The 22,500-nt window shown below is 38.5% G+C and overlaps 2 protein-coding genes across 2 annotated transcripts in view; one reads left to right on the plus strand and one right to left on the minus strand.

Moving 5' to 3' along the window:
- Positions 1 to 11,027, minus strand: part of LOC138050649 (uncharacterized) — an 11,776-nt gene extending 749 nt beyond the window's left edge. Inside the window, exons 1-11 of the mRNA XM_068896952.1 lie at positions 10,540 to 11,027; positions 7,156 to 7,266; positions 6,886 to 7,036; positions 6,034 to 6,412; positions 5,731 to 5,852; positions 5,288 to 5,463; positions 4,561 to 4,781; positions 4,352 to 4,457; positions 3,409 to 3,653; positions 1,525 to 1,872; positions 1 to 651 (exon numbers count right to left, since the gene is read on the minus strand). The exon at positions 1 to 651 is cut by the window's left edge and continues 749 nt beyond it. Of these exons, the coding sequence (XP_068753053.1) occupies positions 283 to 651; positions 1,525 to 1,872; positions 3,409 to 3,653; positions 4,352 to 4,457; positions 4,561 to 4,781; positions 5,288 to 5,463; positions 5,731 to 5,852; positions 6,034 to 6,412; positions 6,886 to 7,036; positions 7,156 to 7,266; positions 10,540 to 10,915 (2,604 nt within the window). The 5' untranslated portion in view covers positions 10,916 to 11,027 and the 3' untranslated portion in view covers positions 1 to 282. The remainder of the gene's footprint in view (positions 652 to 1,524; positions 1,873 to 3,408; positions 3,654 to 4,351; positions 4,458 to 4,560; positions 4,782 to 5,287; positions 5,464 to 5,730; positions 5,853 to 6,033; positions 6,413 to 6,885; positions 7,037 to 7,155; positions 7,267 to 10,539) is intronic.
- Positions 11,028 to 11,860: 833 nt separating this feature from the next.
- LOC138050650 (uncharacterized) lies at positions 11,861 to 21,615 on the plus strand. Its single transcript, XM_068896953.1, has 10 exons — positions 11,861 to 12,152; positions 12,242 to 12,806; positions 13,190 to 13,507; positions 16,173 to 16,258; positions 16,740 to 16,832; positions 17,787 to 18,142; positions 18,329 to 18,632; positions 19,089 to 19,299; positions 20,176 to 20,406; positions 21,022 to 21,615. Exons 1-10 carry the CDS (start codon positions 11,973 to 11,975, stop codon positions 21,144 to 21,146), a joined length of 2,469 nt encoding a protein of 822 aa, XP_068753054.1. The 5' UTR covers positions 11,861 to 11,972; the 3' UTR covers positions 21,147 to 21,615.
- Positions 21,616 to 22,500: the final 885 nt, after the last annotated feature.

A 22,500-nucleotide genomic window follows, 5' to 3' on the forward strand; every position in this document is an offset into this window, starting at 1 on the left:
AATTTCCAACGTCATTTTTTCGCAAATTAATGCAGTTTATATATTTGAGAATTCAGATGATACCCACTTGATTTCACTAATAAATCCACAAACATGACAACAAATTACTAAAATATTTTAGATTTTTGTGATCATGACCAGATCGGTGGAGTGTTAATTTAACTTAATAGCGACAGGACAGATGAATTTTTTATTTCACAATCACAGTAATCAAATTAGATGCTCTTTAGTTCCGAGTTCACTGTTTGCTAAAATGCTAAGATTGGCTGTGTTCCTTGTTAATTACTCTTTTCTTCCTCTTAGTGTTTTGTAAGTTTCTTTTAGATACTTGTAAGTTTCATGAGGGAGCTTATTTTTCTCGTCAAACACGAAAGCTACCAAGAGGATACACGATTTCGGCAAAATGTCTGTCCAGGTATCTCCGTTTGACAATTTCCATGGTTTCCACTCTGTCTTCCACGTCCCCCTCCAGTATTCCAGTTCAAAGGTAGAGGCATCTACACTTCTCACTTTCCCCAGTACTGGAATTTTTTTGTACCCTTCGATATTGACAGCAACAAAAACGTCTTCCTTTAGAGCACTTAGGTGGTCTGTCACTTTGTTCACCCGTGAAGATATGACCCTTGGATTTTTGTAAGCACCAGCATATACCTGAAAAATAAGCCAAAGATTGTTTTCTTCACTGCCGGTAGCGTTTTATTTTCATTTCACTTCATCAATTTGTTTTGTTTTGCATGTCGAAATATTACATGCACTGTCCGCGGTCAGCAAAAGGTATTCGAGTCGAGCAGTCGTAGTTGCCCGTATATTTTGAGAGATTAAAATTCTATATCAGTTAGAAATACAGCTATAAAACGGCATGCAACGTGTGACACACACGCACACACGCACCCAGCATAACAATACCATACATACTTAATTGGCCGCTCCCCATAGGGGCTTTTCAGGGCCAATGAAACACAACGAAACGACGGAACAGACAACAACAACAACTGCTAAGAATCCCAGCTGGCCGAAGGCAAACCTTTACAAGTGCAGCTAGGAAGTTGAACCAGGGACTACTAGGATCAAATTCAACGAGTGGTCAGAGCGGATCTTGAACCCGGGATCTCCGGATCTCAAGGCAAGCGCCCTAACCACTGGGCCACACTGCCTCTAGTGAGGTCTCATAATTTTGCTATTAGATTAGACAAATCAAAAGTAATCATCTTTTGAAAGACTCCAGATATGCAAATCGCTAAAATTTAATTGTACTTCCAGTTTGATACCTCATTTACTTCACAAGGTTTGCTATTCCAAATTCTAACCCCATTTCTTGAAAATTATTATTTTTTGTATGTCTAATCTTGAACTTTTAACAAACTAGTCGCTCTTGAAGATGATCTTGTCTTGTTTACAGTTCTTTATTTCAAATTACCAAAAGCTGTTAGTGTAGGATTATGTGTGGTTTATAACAACTAAAATTCTTTGTTCATTGTTACTCTAAATTAAGGCAAATATATGCGCATCTATCACTGAACTCACCTCAGGTATGTCATCCAACTGATCCGCAACGAGTTTTTCAATAGCGGTCTCCGCAGATGACTTCTCGACAACAGGTGATATCATAGCCCCCGCTAAATCGACTGACCTTGGCTCGTGCTGTCTCTTCTTTATTACGATGATATCATCTAGCAGCCATGTGCTAGCATCTTCTGGGGTCGAGTAAACACCCTCTTTGTCGCTTAAGAAGTCATCCCACCATTCCTTATGACTTTGATTGAAACATCGTGAACTATAAAATTTTGGGATGTCTTCCCTTAGTCTCTTCAAATCAATCTTTTCGCTTGAAGGTGGGACAGTTTCTGGCAAGCCTCTAGGAACTTTGTCACTCTAAACTCGCAAAAGAAAGCCAAGAAAAAGAACTCCGTGAGGAAGTAGGTTGACAATTAATGTTTAAATATTCTGTAAGGGGATATGCCACAAAATTCAGTAATTGGGAACTGACAACCAAATCAAGAAAAACCTTGAAATAACTATCTTTTTACCACAATTGCTTGTAATTTCGCAATTTGATTGGCTAACTTGGCGTAGTGGATTAATTGTAGCTAATCAGGAACGCTAATTTCGGGAAATAAACCAATCATATTGCGAGAAAGTTATAGACAACGCTTGCTCTTTCTTTGAGTCATGGTTTTCGCCACGCTCTGAAGAAACACTTTCTTCGTCGTTGAATATTGTGGTAAAACAATCCTAAGTGGTTCAGCGTTGTCTGTACGCTTAGAAACGACGATATTCGTCATCACAGTAGTCAAAATTTGTTATGGACTCGCGAGGCGCGTTTTGATGACGAATATCGTTGTCGATAAGAGAGAACACTGAACCACTTTCGATTTGTTAAATTAAAAAAATAAATAAGAGAGATTTAAAGAAAACAGCAAATACAAAAGGAAGCAGGGAGGGGCACAATTGAAGAAGACTGAAATCTGCTGCAATTCAGAGATTTTGAAAACTGCGTTCAACGTAACAGTTTTTCATACTCATTTCTTTTGTTTGTAACTTAAATTATTCATGCTACAAAGGCATTTTTGTCACTATTCTTTAGTTTGTGGTTTTTCGAAAGTAGTTTTTGGCGTATCATTAAGTTGCTTAGCAAGTGGAGTCGAGTAGTTGGTAAACTACACGAAATGACAGCATTGCTTCGGTAACGCCCCTTTAAGCTATTCATTGTAGACGCTATGGGAAGGGCAAGTATGCCATGCATTTTTAAATGACTAGTCACCAGCTCAGTTCCCACAGTTATCAGGCACGATTGGTTCCAATCAAAACACAAACTTTAGCCTGACATTTGCCATTTGACGACGCAGACGTGATTCTAAATCTTCTAATTCCACTCCTACAATTTCATCAGATACTGATTTATCTGATATATCTGGTACCTACAACGTTGTTATAATATTTTCAGAGAGCATTGTAGATTGAAACAGGAGCTCATGACCTTGAGGCGTTTAACTCTGGTTCAGAGCTGGGGTTTTTGGAGTTTAAAAATCTCCTTATTTGGATGTAACGTAGCTCGTACATTTTCCAGCGCATGCAGCTTCGAAGTTATTTTTGTCCATATTTGGACATAAAATTGGTGTGCTAAAATCCCGACCTTCGGTCCAGGGAAAAGAGTTGTAAGTTACACGCTTGAAGGTCTTATGATTGAAACGGGTGGTTAAAGTTGGTTGCAATCAAGTAAAAACGCACACCAACAGCAATGAAACCCACAACCCGAATTAATCAATCTGAAGCTGATTCATTTTGTTTCCCTGTAGAAACAAAAAAAATAAATAATATAAGAACTAACTTGCTTTTGTAGCCGTATCCCTTTTTGTGCCACTTTTTGAACGTTGTTCGAGTGGATTAAGCTGATACGTAAAAACCTACCTCTAATACGACGACACCTTCACTAGGCATGCTGCTTGGCTTCCATGTCTTATCTCTGGACCAATTTTTGTACTTTAAAACAACGTTACCAGTTTCTGTCTCTCTTAGGACGAAGCAGTGTGGGTTGGTTATATTATGTAATTCTGCTTTAGCTTCACGTAACCAGGATTTAACGTCATAGATTACGTCAACAAACTCTACATGAGGACAGGGGGTGTAGGCTTCATCTACCAGTTCCATAAGTTCTGCATTGGATGAAAAAATATCACACTCAACCAACGTTATACCTGTGTAAAATGAATATTTCAAGCGTGTTAACAGTTTTCAACAGTTAACCGCGCACCAGTTGCTCAGTTGGTTGAGCACCGTGCTGTCACGCGGGAGGTCGTGAGTTCAACTCCGGGCGGACCAACACTCAGGGTCTTTAAATAACTGAGGAGAAAGTGCTGCCTTTGTAATTACATCTGCAAATGGTTAGACTCTCTAATCTTCTCGTATAAGGACGATAAGCCCGAGGTCCCGTCTCATAACCCTTCAATGTTCATAATCCTGTGGGACGTAATCTGTCTTCAGATTACGTTCTTCAATGTTCATAATCCTGTGGGACGTGGTCTGTCTTCAGTGGTGTATCATGGTTGGGAGGGTAAATGCTCGGAGATATTAGCTACACCAAGTTACTCTAAAATTCGAGGGTAAAGAAAGATATATATATATATGATATGAAAAGTCATCACTCCTATAATTTTGCTATTGAATGGTAGCGTGACTGGAGATAACCATGCCTAATACAATTGAAACAATAATGCCGTTTTATCTGCAAATCGTTTTGTCTGCGTGTCAAATTGTTTTAATTTACATTTAAAAAGTAGTGAGGTTAGTGTCACATCAAGATAAAATCTGTAGTTATGATTTTCTTTAGTCAAACTATGTAGTGTTTCAATACCTCTCAGCGTTCTAATGTTTTTCTTAGCAATGCTTGCTGCAATCTTGCTGAAAAACTGGTCTATGTCTTCATGAGTGTGCCCAACCATGAGAAAGTTAATTTTTACCTGGAAACGGAGAGGTGTAATTCATTAATGATGAAGTAACGCATTGTATCATTTCTGCTATCACCGAACCAGCAAAATAGGTATCTTTAACAATTTATCCCACCTTTTTGAAAATTTGCCTTTTAACTAAAACTGCAAGAAAGATTATAACAAATTGATTCTTATTTTCTCTCCAACAGTTGTCCATTTGCAAGTAAAGTACATCTGGGATGTGTTGCATCCGTCTTAAAGTTCTCAGTAGAATATTAATTGTGAAGTTTGAGTCGTGTCCCCACTGATGTACGTCGGTGAATGCTAGAACTTCCCTGCCGTGGTTTATCACCCCTGTGTAAAAAGAAAAGGAACTGATTTATCGATTTTCTAGCTAACTTCTTCGATGAAATAACCAAAACAGTATGGAGTGGCTAAACACGAACTTAAGTAGGATTTAGTTTTTCTGCGAATATACTTGAGAAGATACATGACTAACCGAAAACACAACAACTCAGTAATTGTCTCTGGTCATGATCATGACGTTTCGAAACATATGCAAGTTTATGGAATAAGTGTGTGACCGAGGGCGTTTCGTTATTTCAATTAATGATGGGTTATTGAGGGTTTTCATCTGACGTCATGGCGGCCATGTTCGTGTACAGAACAATGCTATAAAATGTCTTTTGCATGGGAATTTGACGCCATTACTATGCAAAAACTCATGGAAACATTTTCTATTGTTTTCGTACACCAACATGGCCGTCTCATCACGTGGATGATAACCAAGGATACACCAGCTAGTGTGCGGACCACTCAAGAATAGGAGGCTACTCTATTATGTATATTCAAACAAAAACCTGTTAAATGTGTCTTCAGTCTCCAAGCACTTCCGTACGACTTGGCTTGATTAATGAGGGAGGGAATCAGAAGCTTGTTCTGGTCCATTCCGTCTATGATGAGGCACATGTAACTCTTTGATGACATTGCATCTCTGGCTTTTCCTCGATGATAATAGTATTTCTCTCTTTCTTCTCTGGAGGGTAAGATAAAACAGGGTGGAAAAGGATTGGTTGTCATGAATACCGCTTACTACATTTATTAATTCGACTAAGTCCCCATTACTTTTTAGTTTGTTAGAATATTCTAAGTGTTTGAATAGTTAGAAGTCTGTTTTCGTTCTTCAAACTGTTTTAAAATTCTGAAATAGAGGTACCGTTTTTGATTGCAAATTCCCTTTAGATTGAAAAAGGGGCATGATTGGGTAAACAACAGTGCCGTTTCTCAGTCTATCATCATATACCTCTGAAGATCGTTGTGCTGCTTGTACAAGTTATCGTAGTATGCCCTCAGAGTTTTGTCCATCGTTTTTTGTTTTTCTTCCTTCAGAGATGTGCAGATATCACATTTGGTCAACCTATTAACCTGCCCAAAACAAATGCAAAAGTAAATTAAGTTCTGATCCGGAAACTTCAGCCAAATGCTATATACGTAGCTTTGTGAGGTCTTTGAACTTGAGTGCAACATTCTAGGCGTTGTCAATCGGATGTGTATATTGTTCATGTAATTAAAGTTGCACACTCTTGCCACTTTCCTTTTTACTAACCTTTGGTATTGAAACATCTGGAAAGTCTGAATTCATGATGCGGCAGAACTGAGAGTAGCATATCATTTCTTCTCCAGTTAAATCTTGTTTCATCCAACCATATAAAATACGGTAGTCAAGGTAGCTTGGAAGATTGATGGCCAATGAGTCAGGCATTTTGTCTCCAATTCTGCTGAAGAGTAGCTTCATCCAAGCCTTAGAAACATTTGTTTTGTGCCTTTGGCCACGAAAGCGGTTTTCTAAGTCATAGGTTAGCACGCAATTCATTATACTCTTCAAAGCCTCGTCGAGACGCTTGTTGCTGATACCATAAACTGCTTGCCACGCTTCTTTACATGTCTTGAATCCACGTGCAATAAATACCACGCCTTCTAAACTCCTGTAGGGACAGAAAAAAATCGTAATCGTAAGAGCAGTTTAAATATTGAGAAGAACGCCATAACAAGTAATTTTCACTACCTTGTAATTTATTGGTTCAAACAAGTTTTATTGGGTTCGAACAAATTGAGAAGCACGTACGTGGATCCTCACGATACGGAGCTGCTTTCCGGAGAGACCAAAAAAACGTATTGCATAAACCCGGGTCACATTACCGTCAATTCCCCCAGTATCAAAACTTGCTCCCTTTGTTAATGGCCATGCTTAAACAGCCAATTACATCATGTTTTGCATTCCGACGGTATCAGTGCAAGACAAGGTTTATCTCGGGATTTCAGTATGCTGTTGGAGACAGACAGATCATTATAAAAATTTCGAATATTAAAAAATACAAGTGGTACTACGACATATCAACTCCGTCATAAAAAGAAAGAAAAGAAACGTTGAAACTGAAACGAAGATGTACATTCAAACCTATTTCTGTTTGTGTGGTCCCACAGATAATCCAAAATCCACTGTTTCTGGTTCATCTGAGACATCATCACATACTTTTTTCTACATATCAGGATTTCTGACAATTCCATATTGCGCAAGCATTCTTCCGAACAACACTTAAATGAGTGCACTGTGAAACAACCGTATAACAAAATGTGTTATCATTTACATGGGGATATCTACAGACAAAAAGACAAGAAAGGCATTTCAAAAGAAAGAAAACAAATTTCAGTGGCCCTTTTTAATTACCTTCTATTGGCGCAAGCCTCGAAAGATCAATGTTGGGTTTATACTTCCTGTCGGCTTGGCTGCCCAACGGAACTACTTCAGGCGTCATTATCAATGCCGATCTCTCACCGTCTGACAAACACATGGATGTAAAAAATGAAACATACTAAAATGCACGTTCAGTGTAGCAATCTTTGAGAAATTTTTACAATATGTGTGATGTCGTGTGGCTTTTGACAAGGTGAAAGCAAGTCGAACCCATTAAGGAAAACCGAGCGATTGGTCAAGCCTCTCAGCACAAACATGAATTATTTCTTGGGAGGAAATACTTCAGTAGATAGGATTTCTAGATTAAATAATTTTCCCAAGATGATGTATCTCAATGCCCACGCAAAACAACAGCATTCGGCTCATCCCACAATTATAGCTTCAAATCTGGTTTTGAAAAAGCGGAGTAAAGCTAAGAAAGTGAATAAATCAGCCTTGTGTGTCAAAATCAACCACAATGTGACTAGGAATTCCATGTTAATTGACATTGTTTTAAAGTTCATTCCGGCCAAATTTATAAGACATGTAAATCATGTTAAAGAATTTTCTTTATATTCATGAAAGCGCCTCCAATCTGAACTCCTGTGGGAAAAATTAACCACAGTCCAGAATAGTATCACGCTTTCAGTAATTGTGGAACTTGAACGATTTTGAAAAAAAAAAAAAAAACAGTAACAGGTCCAGACCGACACACTTGTAAGATTGTATACCATGCAGCTACATTTTCCTAAAGCGTCGGTTGATACTTAATATCGCCATTATCGTATGGTATGTAAAGAGATAATTATACGACATTCAAAATGCTCTTTCCGTGGGGTTTCAGTGCAAGAGACCAAGGAAAACATCAAAACTCGCGTCGCTCGGTATTTCCTTGCTCTGAAAAGCCCTGTATAAACCGTCTTTCTATGCAGGTTAACGGCATGAGTGATTAGAATCGATATTACACTTTCGCGCGGCTTAATAAAGTCTCTAGGATTATCGAGAAACAAGTCGTCTATTGTATTTCAGGGGAAGGTTACGTTAATACAAACAATGGCCGTGTAGCACTTATATTTTAAACAGAATTAACTGAAGAGAGTGTAGTGTAACGTGAAGTGCTGGATTTCTATCCCATGTGAACCATGTGTTAGCCCTACTGATGGAACTGGGCCCACACAAGGTCAGAGAAAAACTCTGACCAGGGTGGGAAATGAACCCACGAACTTCGGGTTAGATCTCCGCCGCTCTACCGACTGACCTACAAGGTCAGACGGGAGCAGGCCGAACTGAAGATGGTAATGCATGGGATAGAAATCTAGCACTTCACGTTACACTACACTCTCTTCAGTTAGTATTGTATTTCAGCTTGCATAACATTTTCAGAATAATAGCACTAGAGAGGAGAAAACGTTTTTAATTGCAATTGTGTCTGTTAGTTTCTTAGATTAATAGATTTACCCATTAATGAACAAGATATATAACATTTTTTTATAGGGTGCAAAACGTCGTTTTCCTCTTTTGTTGCATTTTACTAATCCTTTTGCAAAGAGCAAACCAATTCCAGAATGACTACCGAGTTTTTTCTTAAGCCTACATTTCGATTAGAAAAAAAAAGGTCGGTGATCCGAATCATGATGATCAATGTTAATCCTTAGTCTTTTTCAATTTATCCTCTATCCATTTTTCCACAGTAATCATTTTTGATATCAACCCGTCCACAGCATGCCATTTTTCAGAATCGCGAGCGTTCTTGATATGTTTAGCACTGTTTAAATGAGTTTTCAAGTCCAAAAACCTATATTCACATAATTCACAGTAACTGATTCTTCTGTCTCTTTTTTTGACAGTAGTTTCGACGGTATTTTCTTCCCTTGAAAACATTGTGAGCGCATCTGGCCATTCCTTCATTTCCAGTACTAAAGGTCTGAAAATTCCGCTGTGGTCTTCTACTTTTAGAAACGGTTCTTTGAGTGATCTAACTTGAACTTGGTTCTTAATTTCTTTCGCTCTTTTGGATCTAGTCTTTCTTCGTGAAGGGATATTTTTTCTCTCTGCGAGCGGAAGAGATATTTCTTCAACTAAAATAATTTCGATGTTAAACATTTTTGCCTGTTCAAAAATACTAATTTGTTCCTTCTTCGCGCTTGTTTTAGAGAGAATAAGTGCACCGCGAGATGATGGAACTGTCGAGAGCTTAGCTGAATTTCTTCTTCTTGATTCTTTGTCCATCCGTATACAATGTTGGGAGGTGATCAAATGCGTTATGTTCTTATGAAAAAAGTTAGAAACTTCTGCTCCACTTTTCTGTAGATTGCTGATTAGTTGCTTCATTTGATCAAAAGGAGGCCAAGGTAAATGCAGGAACACTATTGCGCCTTTAGCTTGACAAAAATTAAACCTTGTTTCTTTGGCACCCAAATCTGCAAATCATAGTAAAACGAATATTGTGTTACTACATACAGCAAGCGCGACTCTTTGTGCCCCTTCTTCTTAAATTGAAAACTCGATCAGCGGATCTATCATGATCTATTGACTTGTATCCCTCTAAAATATGATAACCCGTTTCGCGGAAAACGTAAAATCGCTCATGAATTTGCTTGCGTCTCGATGACTTTTCGATTAGCTTCTTAATAAGTGTCTCAGTCCGTTAGCAAAGCAGCATTGAGGAAATTTGAAGTGAAGCGTGAGGTGGTTATTATTTGAATCAGTATCGCTCAACTGACGAGTTCAGCCATTAAAAAACGGTTACGTATAAATATATACAAAAGCTTAAGGCGTGTTTACACGACAGAGGAAAAATGGCATGGGTCCGATAAAAAGTAGAATGGTTCCAATCATTTTTGTAAAGAAACAGTGAACTTTTATCCGTTCCACTACGCGGGGACCATGGCGCCTATGGTCCCGCGGACGAACGCATAAAATTTCACAGTTTCTTTACAAAAATGATTGGAACCGTTTCACTTTTTATCGCCGGGCCCGTGCCATTTTTCCTCTGTCGTGTAAACACGCCTTTAACCTTTTTCTCTTAACATTTTTAACCGATTAACCTTCTTATACATGAGAGTGCGTCAACAAGTAACCGATAAAAAACAAATAAATTAAGCTCTGCTCATTACAATAAACTCGTTGCTTTTGAAAAATAAATCTAACTACTAAGCAATGTCATTTGCGGGTATGTACATAAATCGCCAAAACATCTGAACTTTCTAAATGTGCTTTCAAGTTCGAACACAAAAAAGCGGCAAGGTTAATTGTGATTATTAATGAATAAAAATTTCTTTTTTATTCGGACGGCTGTCATTAGTACTTGCAACTCTTTTTTTTTTTCGTTGGTATACTGAAAGTACAATAAATGTCAAGTCAATCATGGCAACTTACCTGTAACGGTGCCATCTTCGCTATCCGAATCTGCGAGAGGAACACAGCCAATGTCATCATGTTCAAAAGGGAGAGGATTAACGCCATGAATTGGTTCCTGGTACTTTCTCTCATGGTCTTCAAACGATGTCTCAAAAAGATCACTGGTTTTGGGACTGAAATCACCGTCTACGTTGACTGCGGCTTCAAACAGGTCATTTGTCGCTGGACTACTAGCAGACACAGCCAAATCTCCTTCTTTTTCCTCGCTAATTTTGTCATGGAAATCAGGGTCGAAAAGATCACTAGTAGCAGGGCTGTTACATGGCGATAAACGCGGTCTTTTTCCGTATTGTACCCCTGAAGCAACTTCGTCCTCTTTTCCTTTTTCGTCCATGTTTCAATGTGCGGCGCATGTGAACGTGACGTGAAACTAGGCGGCAAGTTTTTATGTGTCATGTGGTTTTTGAATGCGAATGCATTATGTCAAACAGTGTGGCAGGTGTTAAATGGCCAACGGCACGCAAATGTTTTTTTACGTTTTCAGAGTCAGTTTAGCTCTGGCTAAAACGTATTTGAGAGATTTTCCTCTTTTGTAAGATAAAAAGGGAAACTCTTTGAATATTCCGGTTAGCACTGGCTGACCTTGTGTTCATGAGGATAAAATTGAGATAAAACACCAGCTTTTTTAAGTGAGGGGGAAAAATGCATTAAACATTAATTCATATTTTTATCCGCGAAAGCGGCCCTGATATGAAAAAAAAGGGTTCTAAAGCATATTTAAAGCTAAGAATGGAAAACTAAATAAATGCTTCTTGCCTTGTGCCTTAGTGGAATTATTAACCTACATTGAAGCTTTCACAGTTAAAAATAGCAGTGTAGTATTTTATCGCTAACTTATGGTCCTTATCTTTAATTTCCGTTTCCTTTTTTTTTCCAACTTGACATTTGAATTAACTCTCGGAAGTTAGTTTCTTCAGATAGCATTAAAATGTTCTTCCCGAAGTACAGCAAAACGAAAGGGGCTCATTTGTATAGTTTGAGGAAAATCAACTCCCAGCGACAAGCTCGTTCAGGTGCCAACCATCCAGCTGAAATCTCCACTGTTTCTATCTCTCTTTTGGCGGCTCAAGACTTTCTGCTAATATGATAATGACTACCAGTGAGCAATTTGCGGCCTAGTGACGCCAAGTAGTATTTTATGGAAAATGAAGATAACAATTAACTCATGGGTGTTCCTTCAGATAAGATTTGAATGTTATTCGGCCCGGCCGCAAAGGAAACCAGAAAATGAGTGGAACGAATTCCACAAAAGGGCGAATAGCCTGCACAATACTTCAACTGTACGAGTTGCTATAAATTTCCTCCCGGCCCTCGACAAGCTCGTTCGTCTGCAAATCCATCCAGCTAGTTTATCTCTCTCTTTGGGCGACTTAAGACTTTCAGCTGTAATAATGACTACCGGTGGGCGTTTGCGACCTTGTGAGACCAAATGGTATTTTGTGGAGAATGAAGATAACAAAATTGTCATTCACAACTCCGCGAACCGTCCTCTAAAGAAAGATAGCAAAGAACTTGGATATGTTCTTAACATTTCCTCTTCAAAAAGTGACAAGAAAGACGAAAGGTTGAAGGTAAGAGAGAAACCGTTTGAAAGTAATGATTGTCAGCCAAAAATTTCGTAACCTATATTAAGGTTCTTTAATTTCATGTTCTTTCACAGATTGAATGTGCCCTCAAAAGTGTCGGCTTGGTGGTTAATTTGTTCGATTTCACCGCAAATGAGTTCTCTGAGCGTTTTAGAAGTTCCTGCTACTCAGCGAAACGTTTTGCGGAATGCTTTCTTGAAGTCACGGGTGTGAGAGAAACAGAAGCAACTGTGGCCGGGAGCTCAGAAATCAGGAACAAAAACTCGCCCTACGATTTAAATTTCCCGGTTACAGTTCCCACTGAGATATCCAGTCCAGCAAATACAATCTCAGTCGGGAGGAGACAGAACCGTGGAACAACCCCCGAAAGTTTCTCAAATTCACCAGTCCACGAATGTGATAACTCCGAGAACGTCCCTTTTCAAGTGAGAGACAAAATTAACGATGACAATGCTGAGGAGATGTATGCCCCGGTAAACTTTTCAAAAAAAACCGCAAAGAAACGCTCTGCGTCCACAGTGAGTCCGCCAGTGCCTTCTAAACTGAAAAAGGTTTCTGTTGAAAGCAGTACTGAAGAAGAGAAGGAGAGCAGCCCTGATTCAGAATTTTTGGAGGATATTAAGAAATACACTGTTCCCGGTAAGTACTTGTCACTGTGGGATAAAAAATTCTATTTGATCTGATCAGTTTATTATTTTTATTTTCATGTGATAAAACTTAAGGTAGACAGGAAGATTCTCGCAAAATAGAGTTTATGTCACTGACTGCAGTTCATCTCTTTCAAAGCACCATAAGTCAAGTCTGTAATGATCAAAAACAAAAGGGGTCCTTAAAAATAAGTCATGCCATCCCTTTCGGTTGTGCCAACCGAAAGAGATGGCAATTTCAAAGATGGTAACAGCCTCGGTGGATAAGAAAATCAAATATCCTTTTCCTTATCCTCGTTTTGGCATTGCAATTTCCATTTGGAAACATACATTTTGTTTGAATTGTGATTCTTGCTTCCTTTAATATTTTTGTAGGCTTACATAAAGTATTGGCAACGTCACTAGCTGCACCTAGACCGGAATACACCCTACGAGAGTTAGACGTCTGTCACGTTCAAGTTCTAAAGAATGAGCTTCTGTCTCGACCACTTACTCAGTGTGGGAAACCAATTGTCGTAATTGCTAAAGGTCTAAAAGACGTGGACAAGTTCGACGAAAAAGACTTAGATAGTTACGGACTGGAGGTGATAGGTGGAAATCATCGCCGGGAAGCTATCAACGAAATTATCAAAACTTCCACTTCTAATGAGACGAAAGAACTATTCAAGTTCGTCTATGTCCAAATTTACACAGGTACGCGATGTGAAATCTCTGTAACCTCAGCCTATGTTTCCACGTAGTTACTATATCACGTAATACATTATAACTATTGTTTTAGTATAATTTTAGGCGGTGAATATAACTGAGAATTCGGTGTTGTATTCACCGCGCTACCTTGGTGAATATAACATTTAAGAGGCACGGATGCTAAGTTAGGCAAGCACTCTTCGTGCCCTTTAATTTATTGCGTTTTAGCACGTTGTTTTGCATTTTCTTGATATTCACCACTGAAAATTATTCTAAAATTACGTCTCGGTAAATATTCACATCCACTAATATTCACTTCGTCTCCGGCAAATAATTGTTAAATATTATGAATATATTTTGCTAGCGAATACTAAAACAGGGGACAGTGTTGAAGGCGCGCTGCGATTGGCTTCTCAAACTGAGACAATGTCTAGGTTTTTATTCATCGAGTCTGAGGCGAATAATTGTTTTACATCGGTGATTCAATTATTTTTTTCGTCTGTCACCTACAATAGAATAGAACAGAACAGAATAGAATGGACAAAACGGACAAAAAGGCCATTTCGAAAACAACCGCATATAGTTGATTATCACGTAATAGTCACCTCAAAGTGCTTCTAATCAGCGAAGATAATATTCAATTATCACCTATGTAATTATACTAACCTTTGCTATTCACCTTCAATCAACTCGCGATGTGCGCCCCATCAAAGGTTGTAATCGTTTCAGGATTAAATGAGTTAAACTCCCTTTTTGTGCTACATCGTCTCATTGTTTTAGTACATACTAAAACAACTATATATATTCTCTACAGCGTCAGTGGCTAGGAGTGGATATTTACCTTGCCGCACCACCTCCACGTTTGGGAATTGTTGTAAATTAACTATTAACTACTATTTTAACTATGGTTTACATCATGGCAGCATATACAAAGATTGATTTTCGTGTTTTATGGCGAATGCCGGCCGCGTTAAAGGGGCTAGGTCACGCTGTTTTAGGTAATTTTGTTTAAAATTGTTAGTTATGAGCTCTAAATGTCAAAATGGCAGAGCAAGAGTCTTTCATTTGCAAAATCACGGCCACATAACAATTGAGAATGATTTTCCAGCTGTTTAAATGACATTTCGATATAAACTGATATAAATTTGAAAAAAGGTGGGCCGACGTTTTTCAAATTTACCCAAATGCAATCCACTTCAATCCTCCCCAGTTTTGTCCATCCTTGTCCCTTCTTAGCTTTCCTGTGTTTTGTTTGCGTTCTTCTATAGTTTTGAGCCGTTATTTTGTTATTTCAGTTAATTCTATGACCATTTGATCAGTGCTGAAATTGCCTAAAATTGCGTGACCTAGCCCCTTTAAACGGTTGCTCTGCCAAAATAACAGATGTTCTTGGTGGGCACGAAAGTAGCATCATTAGCGTATGCCGTTTGCCGCATTGCAACACAAAATCCAGAATTATTTGCAGATTTCAATAGGGATGTATGCTGACCGTGAAGTTCGAAACTATTCGCTCAGTTTCACTTGGGATATTGTACTCAGACGGTTGATTGCTATGTTTGTGGCGAAAGATGAACGGGATAATATTTTTAAACTTATCTCTCTGTTGTGTGCGGCCTCAGCATTGATAATAATGGGTAAGAAATGACGGCTAAAAATAAATATTTTTAATCACTCAACAAAACGAGCACTGTGATTGATTGATTCTTGGTCACGTGCCCTGATCAAATTTAAATGTACAATTCCGCAGTTGTTGCGCGCTCTGGATGTTTTGCTGCGATTGCTGAGGGAAAAGTCTTAAAAAAAAAACAAAGCACTTAATATATGGTCCCTCGGCAAACTAGTTATTTCGAGTCCTGATGTTTCCCTCGACTTGATCTCGGGGAAACATCGATCAGGACTGACTCGCTAACTGTTTCCCTCGGGATCATACATTAAGTGTATATTGAGTAGGCAACAATAAAATTTGAGCCTGACTTCTGCCGTTTGTCGAAAACTTGTTTTTTTTTACATAGAGATTAAGATCTTGGTTTGCAACGAGCGACAAACCGCATGTGTACCGTGCATAAAATGTTTTCTTGATTCTTCGGAAATTGCCGACAACTTGAATCTTTATCTCTCTTATCTATCATTTAAAAAGGAAATTTGAAGGTAAATTACATTTCCATGTGAGCAAGAGTGAGCAATTATTGAACACCTTTCCGAATCATGAAAAAAATGTCAGTTGGTGAAAACGTTAATTCCACAAACATGCGGCCGGGTCATCCAGAAATAAAATGCATTTAAGGGGACCGAAGTGTCTCTTGTATTTCCGAGTTAAACCCCAGCGTAGCAGCCCAGAGAAGACATTAAAACGAGCTATCCTCGTCAGTTGACTATTTGGCGATTACTTTGTCCATCAGTCCATCCTTGCATACTTTGTTGTAAATGCGTTAGTTTGCTAAATAATACGGTACCCATCAACTGAAGATAGCGTTATTTTTATGGTTCCAATTATATGAAGACAGTTTTTTGGAGTTAGAGTAATGTTAAGAAATAGAGTGACACTATTCTTGTACACTCCTTGTTGGTCAAAGTATAATTAATATTACTAAGTAAGTACGTTTTCCCATGGAAGCCCTGGACCCTTACCTGTGATATCAGCAGAAACCAACTTAATATTTTTCGGATTCAGAAATGGAGCCCTTTGAAGCCTTGCGGCTGGCGCAGATTCATAATAATACGGATAAAGTGCATCATGAATTGAACACGAAGGAGAAGGTAATGTCATTATTTCATTCCAAAAATAATTTCATGTATTAAGACCGGCAAGTTTGGGTCGGCGCTGGCCAAGGCAATATTTTAGAAATTTCAAAAGAATAGACCACTTTCATAAATGGCGAACGATTTGATATTGCATTGTATTTATGTGAAATGGATCTACTGGCCTCATTTTGGTTAACATATTCTTTTGAATTTTGTGCATTGCAGCGAGGCTAGGAAGGCTTATCAGAATTAAAACAAAAGAATATTTTATCGGGCTGCCATTATGAAAAAGGTCTATTGGAAGCACCAGCTTTGCTCCGGCGAAAGTCAAATTAGGCACCTATTACAGCAGGATATGACAGCTTATAATTGAAATTCTAAGCAGGGATTCGTTACTTAAGCCACACGGGAACCACAGAAAGTTTCAGATTTTGGGTGTGTCTTAAAGGAAGTACAATCCTTCGTTACCTTGTGGGTTTCTTATTGTTATTATTAGATCATTCTCTGCAAGCACATGCTGACGACATCATTTTCTGGTCAGAAATCACTCGATTGGAGGAAAGCATGTTCGCGTATAGTTGGGGAGGATGTAAGTACACGAAAATAATTGCCAATTCAGTTTTTATGGTGGCGAACAAAAAACAAGAATAATCAATAGAAGAATGCGGTGCAATCATGTATGCTGCAAATAATAATCGGAGATTATTATTGATAGGTCACACAAAAAAAAAACTATATGTTTAATTAAATTCCTTGAAATGTACACTCTCTATCAATTTCCAGAGTAGCCAGTAATTGTCGAGAACGCTAAGAAGAATTAAATAGCACTCAATGTACATGTCTTGATCGACATTAACAACAAAAGTACAATAATACTTAAGCTACTTGAACATTGATAATAGCCATGTAAGCGAGAACGCCAATGCACTGTGTTTTTTTAGCTTTACTTTTCCTAGTCTCACATTATCTACATTTTAGTATAAATACACAGGTGATTATACAAAATCACGCGCTCTCATTGGCTCGCTATCTCGGATTATCAGCCGATAATCACCTCGACGGTCAAAATGGCTGCCAGTAGTCGTTTTGCCACTGTAAGTGAAGATGACTTTCGCGTTGATTTTTTTTTTTTTTCTTTTTTTTTTGAAATAATCACCTGTGTATTTATACTAAAACAATTATTCGCCTCAGGCTCAGTGATTATCGGTGAATATTCACCTCGACTTCGTCTCTGTGAACATTCACCGATAATCACTTCGCCTTCGGCGAATAATTGTTAATGAACAAAAGAGTTTGGCCAATTTTAACTTTCTCCCTTACTCTGACGTCTGTTCTTCCAGGTATGGTTTTTAGATGGTTCATCTAGGTTTAAAAGAAGTCGCCACCAAAATTTTTCAAAAGCGTTAACTTTCAATGTAACAACGTTTTTGTTGGTGTCGATAAACAGAATTTCGCGTCGTAAAACCAGTACGCAAAGTGGAACGTTTAGTATTCATGCATTTTAATTCATTGTTAAAGCATAACTTTCCTTCCTGTCTTGAAGGTGCCAAAAATGGAAACGATCCTCTTCCTCAGTGCCCTCCCCGATGTGATTTATGACATGGTGTTGAAAGTTATAGAAAAATATAGCAGATTAGAGATAAAGGGACAAAAAGCTTCAAAGAAGACTTTAAAAGCTGGCCTGAAAGCAACTGTAGATTGTCCCAGCTACAATTTCAAATGCCTCAGAGGAGACCTCACAAAAGACGAAATCATCAGCCTTCTCAATGGTGTACTGGAAGGAAAATCTACACTTGTTGAACTTAAACTAGAGAGCAGTCGAATCAAAGAGGTAAAAGAAGTGCAACGCCAGTTCATCACATGCACAGGAAGTGCAAACTGGGAAGAGGTAGCAAAGAGGTGAGCGAGTCACTCCAGCCTAATAAAGCTATTCTATTTGCGAGGAGATTCTAGCACAATGAAGAGGAATTGCTGTGGAGAGCTCTAGTCTCAATTAAGGCCTAGTTGTGCAGAAAACCAAGAATATGCTTGACCTTTGCTTCCTAATTTTGAGCTCATTTCAAGAATTTCGCTATTTTCCTGTAGGTTCTCAGAATGGGTCGAGGAAGACAAGCTCCAAGCTTTTCGTGGACAAGAGAGGGGGAAGAGGATGTCCGACGCCTTAAAAGGATATATTGCAAGAGCCTTGAAGTGGGAGGAGGAGGAGAAGACAGTGGAAGGATTTCGCTCCCAGGAATCAGCGAACGAATTGCACGTTCATTCATCAAACGGAAAGAGAATGTCAAATTTTCTTTTCCCCATTGATGTTCAAAGAATGAATAACAGTTCATTGGTGAAAGAGACGTCGAAATTCGTGGGATCACCATTGATCTTTCTGGATCTACCAAAGGTACGCATGTAACAGAGGCCACAAACGTTATGTAAATTTTTTTCTTAACGAGTTCTTTACTGTGTTACTTCCTCATTGTATATGATGCTACTGCATAGGTCTCAACGCCAACAGTACTGGTAATAATCGGTGGCTCGATCGACAATAAGTCCGCGGTTTGAAGAAGGAGATCCTTTTCTTTCAATGTAGAATTTTAACTTGTTTATGTTTCATCGTTGGACACCCAAAAAAACAAATAATATCGAAAACATCAGAGGAAGTCATCAGTGTTTCCCTGTCAAGTTCAATATGTGCAATATTTTTTGTGCAATGCGTGGTACTGTTTTCATAGTAATTGATCTCTTCAAGCTGAGGGAATGTTTACCTTAATTGGAATGGTCGAAGAGTAAAATACTAATTGTATGCTTCTCATTCACGGTGTGTCTTGGTATCTTTGTTTGTTTCTTTTACTTATAGGACTGGAACGAGGAAACGCTTGAACGGTTTTTTCGCAATGTGCGATCAATGAATATCAGGAACAGCATAGATGTATTCCACATCATCGTGTTCCCTTGCAGGAAAGGCGTAATGAGCTTCTTGGAAATGGTTCCAAAGGTCGCGACAAGCAGTGGCCTGAAGGTAGAACTCGCCTACACCCACTACACAAAAAAGTCGCAGATAAGCCAAGGTATTCTTTTAGGGCTCCTTCAGTTAACTACTCGTTCAGTTTATTCGTCAATTCAGTCATTATTGATCCGGCAATAGCCTTTGGACTTGGACGGAGGACGGTTTTATTCAGATATATAAAATTAAAGTTAATTTTAGATGTGATAATTACCTTTATTTCCAAGAGAGGTTTATTTCATTTGGTTCCGAAAGAGTTCCCTGCTAGCAGAGGTCCCTTTTCGTTTTGCGTTCGCTGGGCTGACGTGTACGGGAGAAGAGACCTCTGCCATGGGTCGAAACTCATTGTGTTGAGCATGCACGGCGGTTACTTAGCGACCGAATGCTCACGTCATACTTCATGTTGTGTGGGCTCACTTTAAACAACAGCGGAATTACTGTAAAGGAATGCACGGGACACAGTGGGCTCAAGTCACAGTCAGCAAACATATCATGGGGCATGCGGTTTGAAGAGTGCCGTCCAAGAGTGTGAACGGCGGTTGGATCAAAGTGAGCTTTGACCCATGGCAGAGGTCTCTTCTCCAGTACTCGTCAACCCAGCGAACGCAAAAGAAACCAGACCTCTATTAGCAGGGAGGAACCAAAAGTGCGAATTGAAGCACCGCATTTTTTTCATATTTGAAAGCGATGGTTTAAAGATCCTGAACAATACAAGCGAAAGTGAAACTGAGGGGCGTTTACATTGACCCTATTCCGGAATACGAAAAAGTTGTACTGGAATGATGATTTTAAAATAGTATCGGTTTCGCATTTGTCATCAATTGGGGCTTTAAAATATATAGTTTAATGGCGTTTTAGCAGGTGTTCGACAATTTCTAAGTGCAATCAAACGGACCCTTCACCCAATAGTTTAAATGACGTTATTATTTTGTTGTTATAGATGCACATAACCTGGTCGAGGAGATTTTTCCGTTCGCCCTTTGCCACTGTGGAGAAAGAAAAGTTAACCGACAAGTTAGCAATATCTTTATGTTTCCATCAGAGAAAGCCCAAAGGGACCTAGATGTTGGGGCAAAATATAGCAGAGAAAAACCCGTCGGACTATACAAAGCTTTACTCAGTCTTTATGGACACCCTAACTGTTGGATCCTCGATCTTTGTAGTGGGGCAGGTAATGATAACCTTTCTAATAAGGAAAAACTATGATTTAAACGTGAAATGACATTTTGTGAAGAAATTCGCCATTTGGATTCCCTGGCCAATTCACCCCTAGGAATAACCCATAATTTTACAATCGTCTCGAAGTTTACATAAAAGGTTATCCATTGACAGTAAACTGGTATTTCCAAAACAAAAACAAAACCTTTTTTATCGGGGTGGCTTTCTCATTTTCCAACGTTGAGCTGCCAGTTGCCTTCAGTACTAAAATGAACGGGCTGCATTTCTCACACTGAGATAGTATTACTTTACGTTCACATTCTCAATGATAATGAATAAATTGAAATAAGTTTAATTTATTAATCCCTGCTAACTCGAACACAATGTTCCAACACTTTCTTGCATGAAGGCGCACAAATTCACGTAACCCAAACACCATCTTTCAATCAATTCTTGTATGGAAAGGCTATACAGAAAAAATGACAGTGTGTAGTGTAATAATTTATTAAGGGACAAGAAAACAATTACTGGTATCTCAAGATATTGAATGCTCCGAAGAACATCTGTGAGGTTTAACACACATGACTGTAACATTGAATGTTAAATTCACTCTCTCATCCTCCAATAGGTTCAGCTGCGGCAGCTTGTGCTGAAAACGGGTGCTTTCATTGCATAGTTGCTGAGAAGGATCCAGAAAAGCTCCGTATGATCAGAAGAAGGTTGGCAAAAGAAGGAAAAGAGGGTGATCGATGAAACTATATCGCCGTGTTTTTTTTAAACTCTCCGTTTTTGAATTCCAATTAATTAATTTATTAATATTTTTTTGTCTGTTGTTAGCATTTTAATTAGGGCCGCTTCTGCTTGGAGCCCATGGGGCTTTTACGATTAACTTAATATGAAATCTTCAAAAATGATGAGGTGTGAGCAATCGTGAAAAAAAAAAAGATTGAAATGAGATTTTAATAGTGTCCAGAAAAATTGTAGGCTCTATTTCTTCGTCATGCTAAGAAAAAATAAGCAACAACTATTTTGTATTAGGTAAAATAATGCTATCTCCAAATTGCGCTGAATGAGATTAACACCCTGATGCATTCATTGGGTTCATACGGTTTCTTGTGAAATGAATTGTCTTCAAGCTTACAACCTGGGTTTTTTTTTATAAAAAATGTTCTTAGTCTGTGTTTTAAGTTTATCATCAATAAAGTTGGAGATCTTCACTACAGGTACTCTTTTTTTTCTTGATCTTGTGTCAATAATGACGTTGGAAATTTCCGTGGTCATTTTGCTTGCTCTTCCGTGAAAAATGACGTTGGAAATTTCTGTAGTGATTTTGCTTGCTCTTCTGTGAAAAACTGAATGACGTTGGAAATTTCCGTGGTCATTTTGATTGCTCAGTCGTCTGTGAAAAATGACGTTGGAAATTTCCGTGGTCATTTTGCTTGCTCTTCTGTGAAAAATGACGTTGGAAATTTCCGTAGTGATTTTGCTTGCTCTTCTGTGAAAAACTGAATGACGTTGGAAATTTCAGTGGTCATTTTGCTTGCTCCGTCGTATGTGAAAAATGACGTTGGAAATTTCCGTGTCATTTTGCTTGCTCTTCTGTGAGAAAGGACGTTAGAAATTTTCACTGTCATTTTGCGTTTTAATACAAAAAAATGATAACATTTGGTAAATATTGCAAAGTTAATAAATGCTCCGGAAAAAAGTGCCTTTTTCATTCGAAATATTGCAAACTGGAGAAGTCATCCGGTAGAAAAGTGGGTATTAATGAACAATATTTATGGTCTAGTGACCAAACAGCACCGATTTGGGAAAAAAACGCCAAAAAGAGATCATTTTTACCAATTTTAGACCGTTTTAGAATACGACGAGATGTTTTAGAACGTGTTGTATACACGGAAATGTTTAAATTAGGCAATATGATCGTGCAACTTTGCTAGGTGTAACTTTGCAATCCAACTGTAAATTTTCCGAACATGTCAAGGTCAAATTATGCGAGGCTAACAAATGCCTCTTTGGAATAAGGGGATTAAGGAAAGGGGGCTATGTGTAGAAAGATGACGACCTTCTTTTTTAAATCAATTAAGCTCCCTAAATTGCCCTATGG

Source organism: Montipora capricornis, chromosome 6 (genome assembly GCF_036669925.1).
Source record: "Montipora capricornis isolate CH-2021 chromosome 6, ASM3666992v2, whole genome shotgun sequence".
Lineage (NCBI taxonomy): Eukaryota > Metazoa > Cnidaria > Anthozoa > Scleractinia > Acroporidae > Montipora > Montipora capricornis.

What these genes read in the sequence shown, in the direction of transcription:
- LOC138050650 (XM_068896953.1), top strand. Translation starts at nt 11,973, where the DNA reads ATGACTACCGGTGGGCGTTTGCGACCTTGTGAGACCAAATGGTATTTT. An exon ending in AGAAAGACGAAAGGTTGAAG is followed by an intron (nt 12,153 to 12,241) that starts GTAAGAGAGAAA and finishes GTTCTTTCACAG; the next exon opens with ATTGAATGTGCCCTCAAAAG. An exon ending in CGATCTTTGTAGTGGGGCAG is followed by an intron (nt 20,407 to 21,021) that starts GTAATGATAACC and finishes ATCCTCCAATAG; the next exon opens with GTTCAGCTGCGGCAGCTTGT.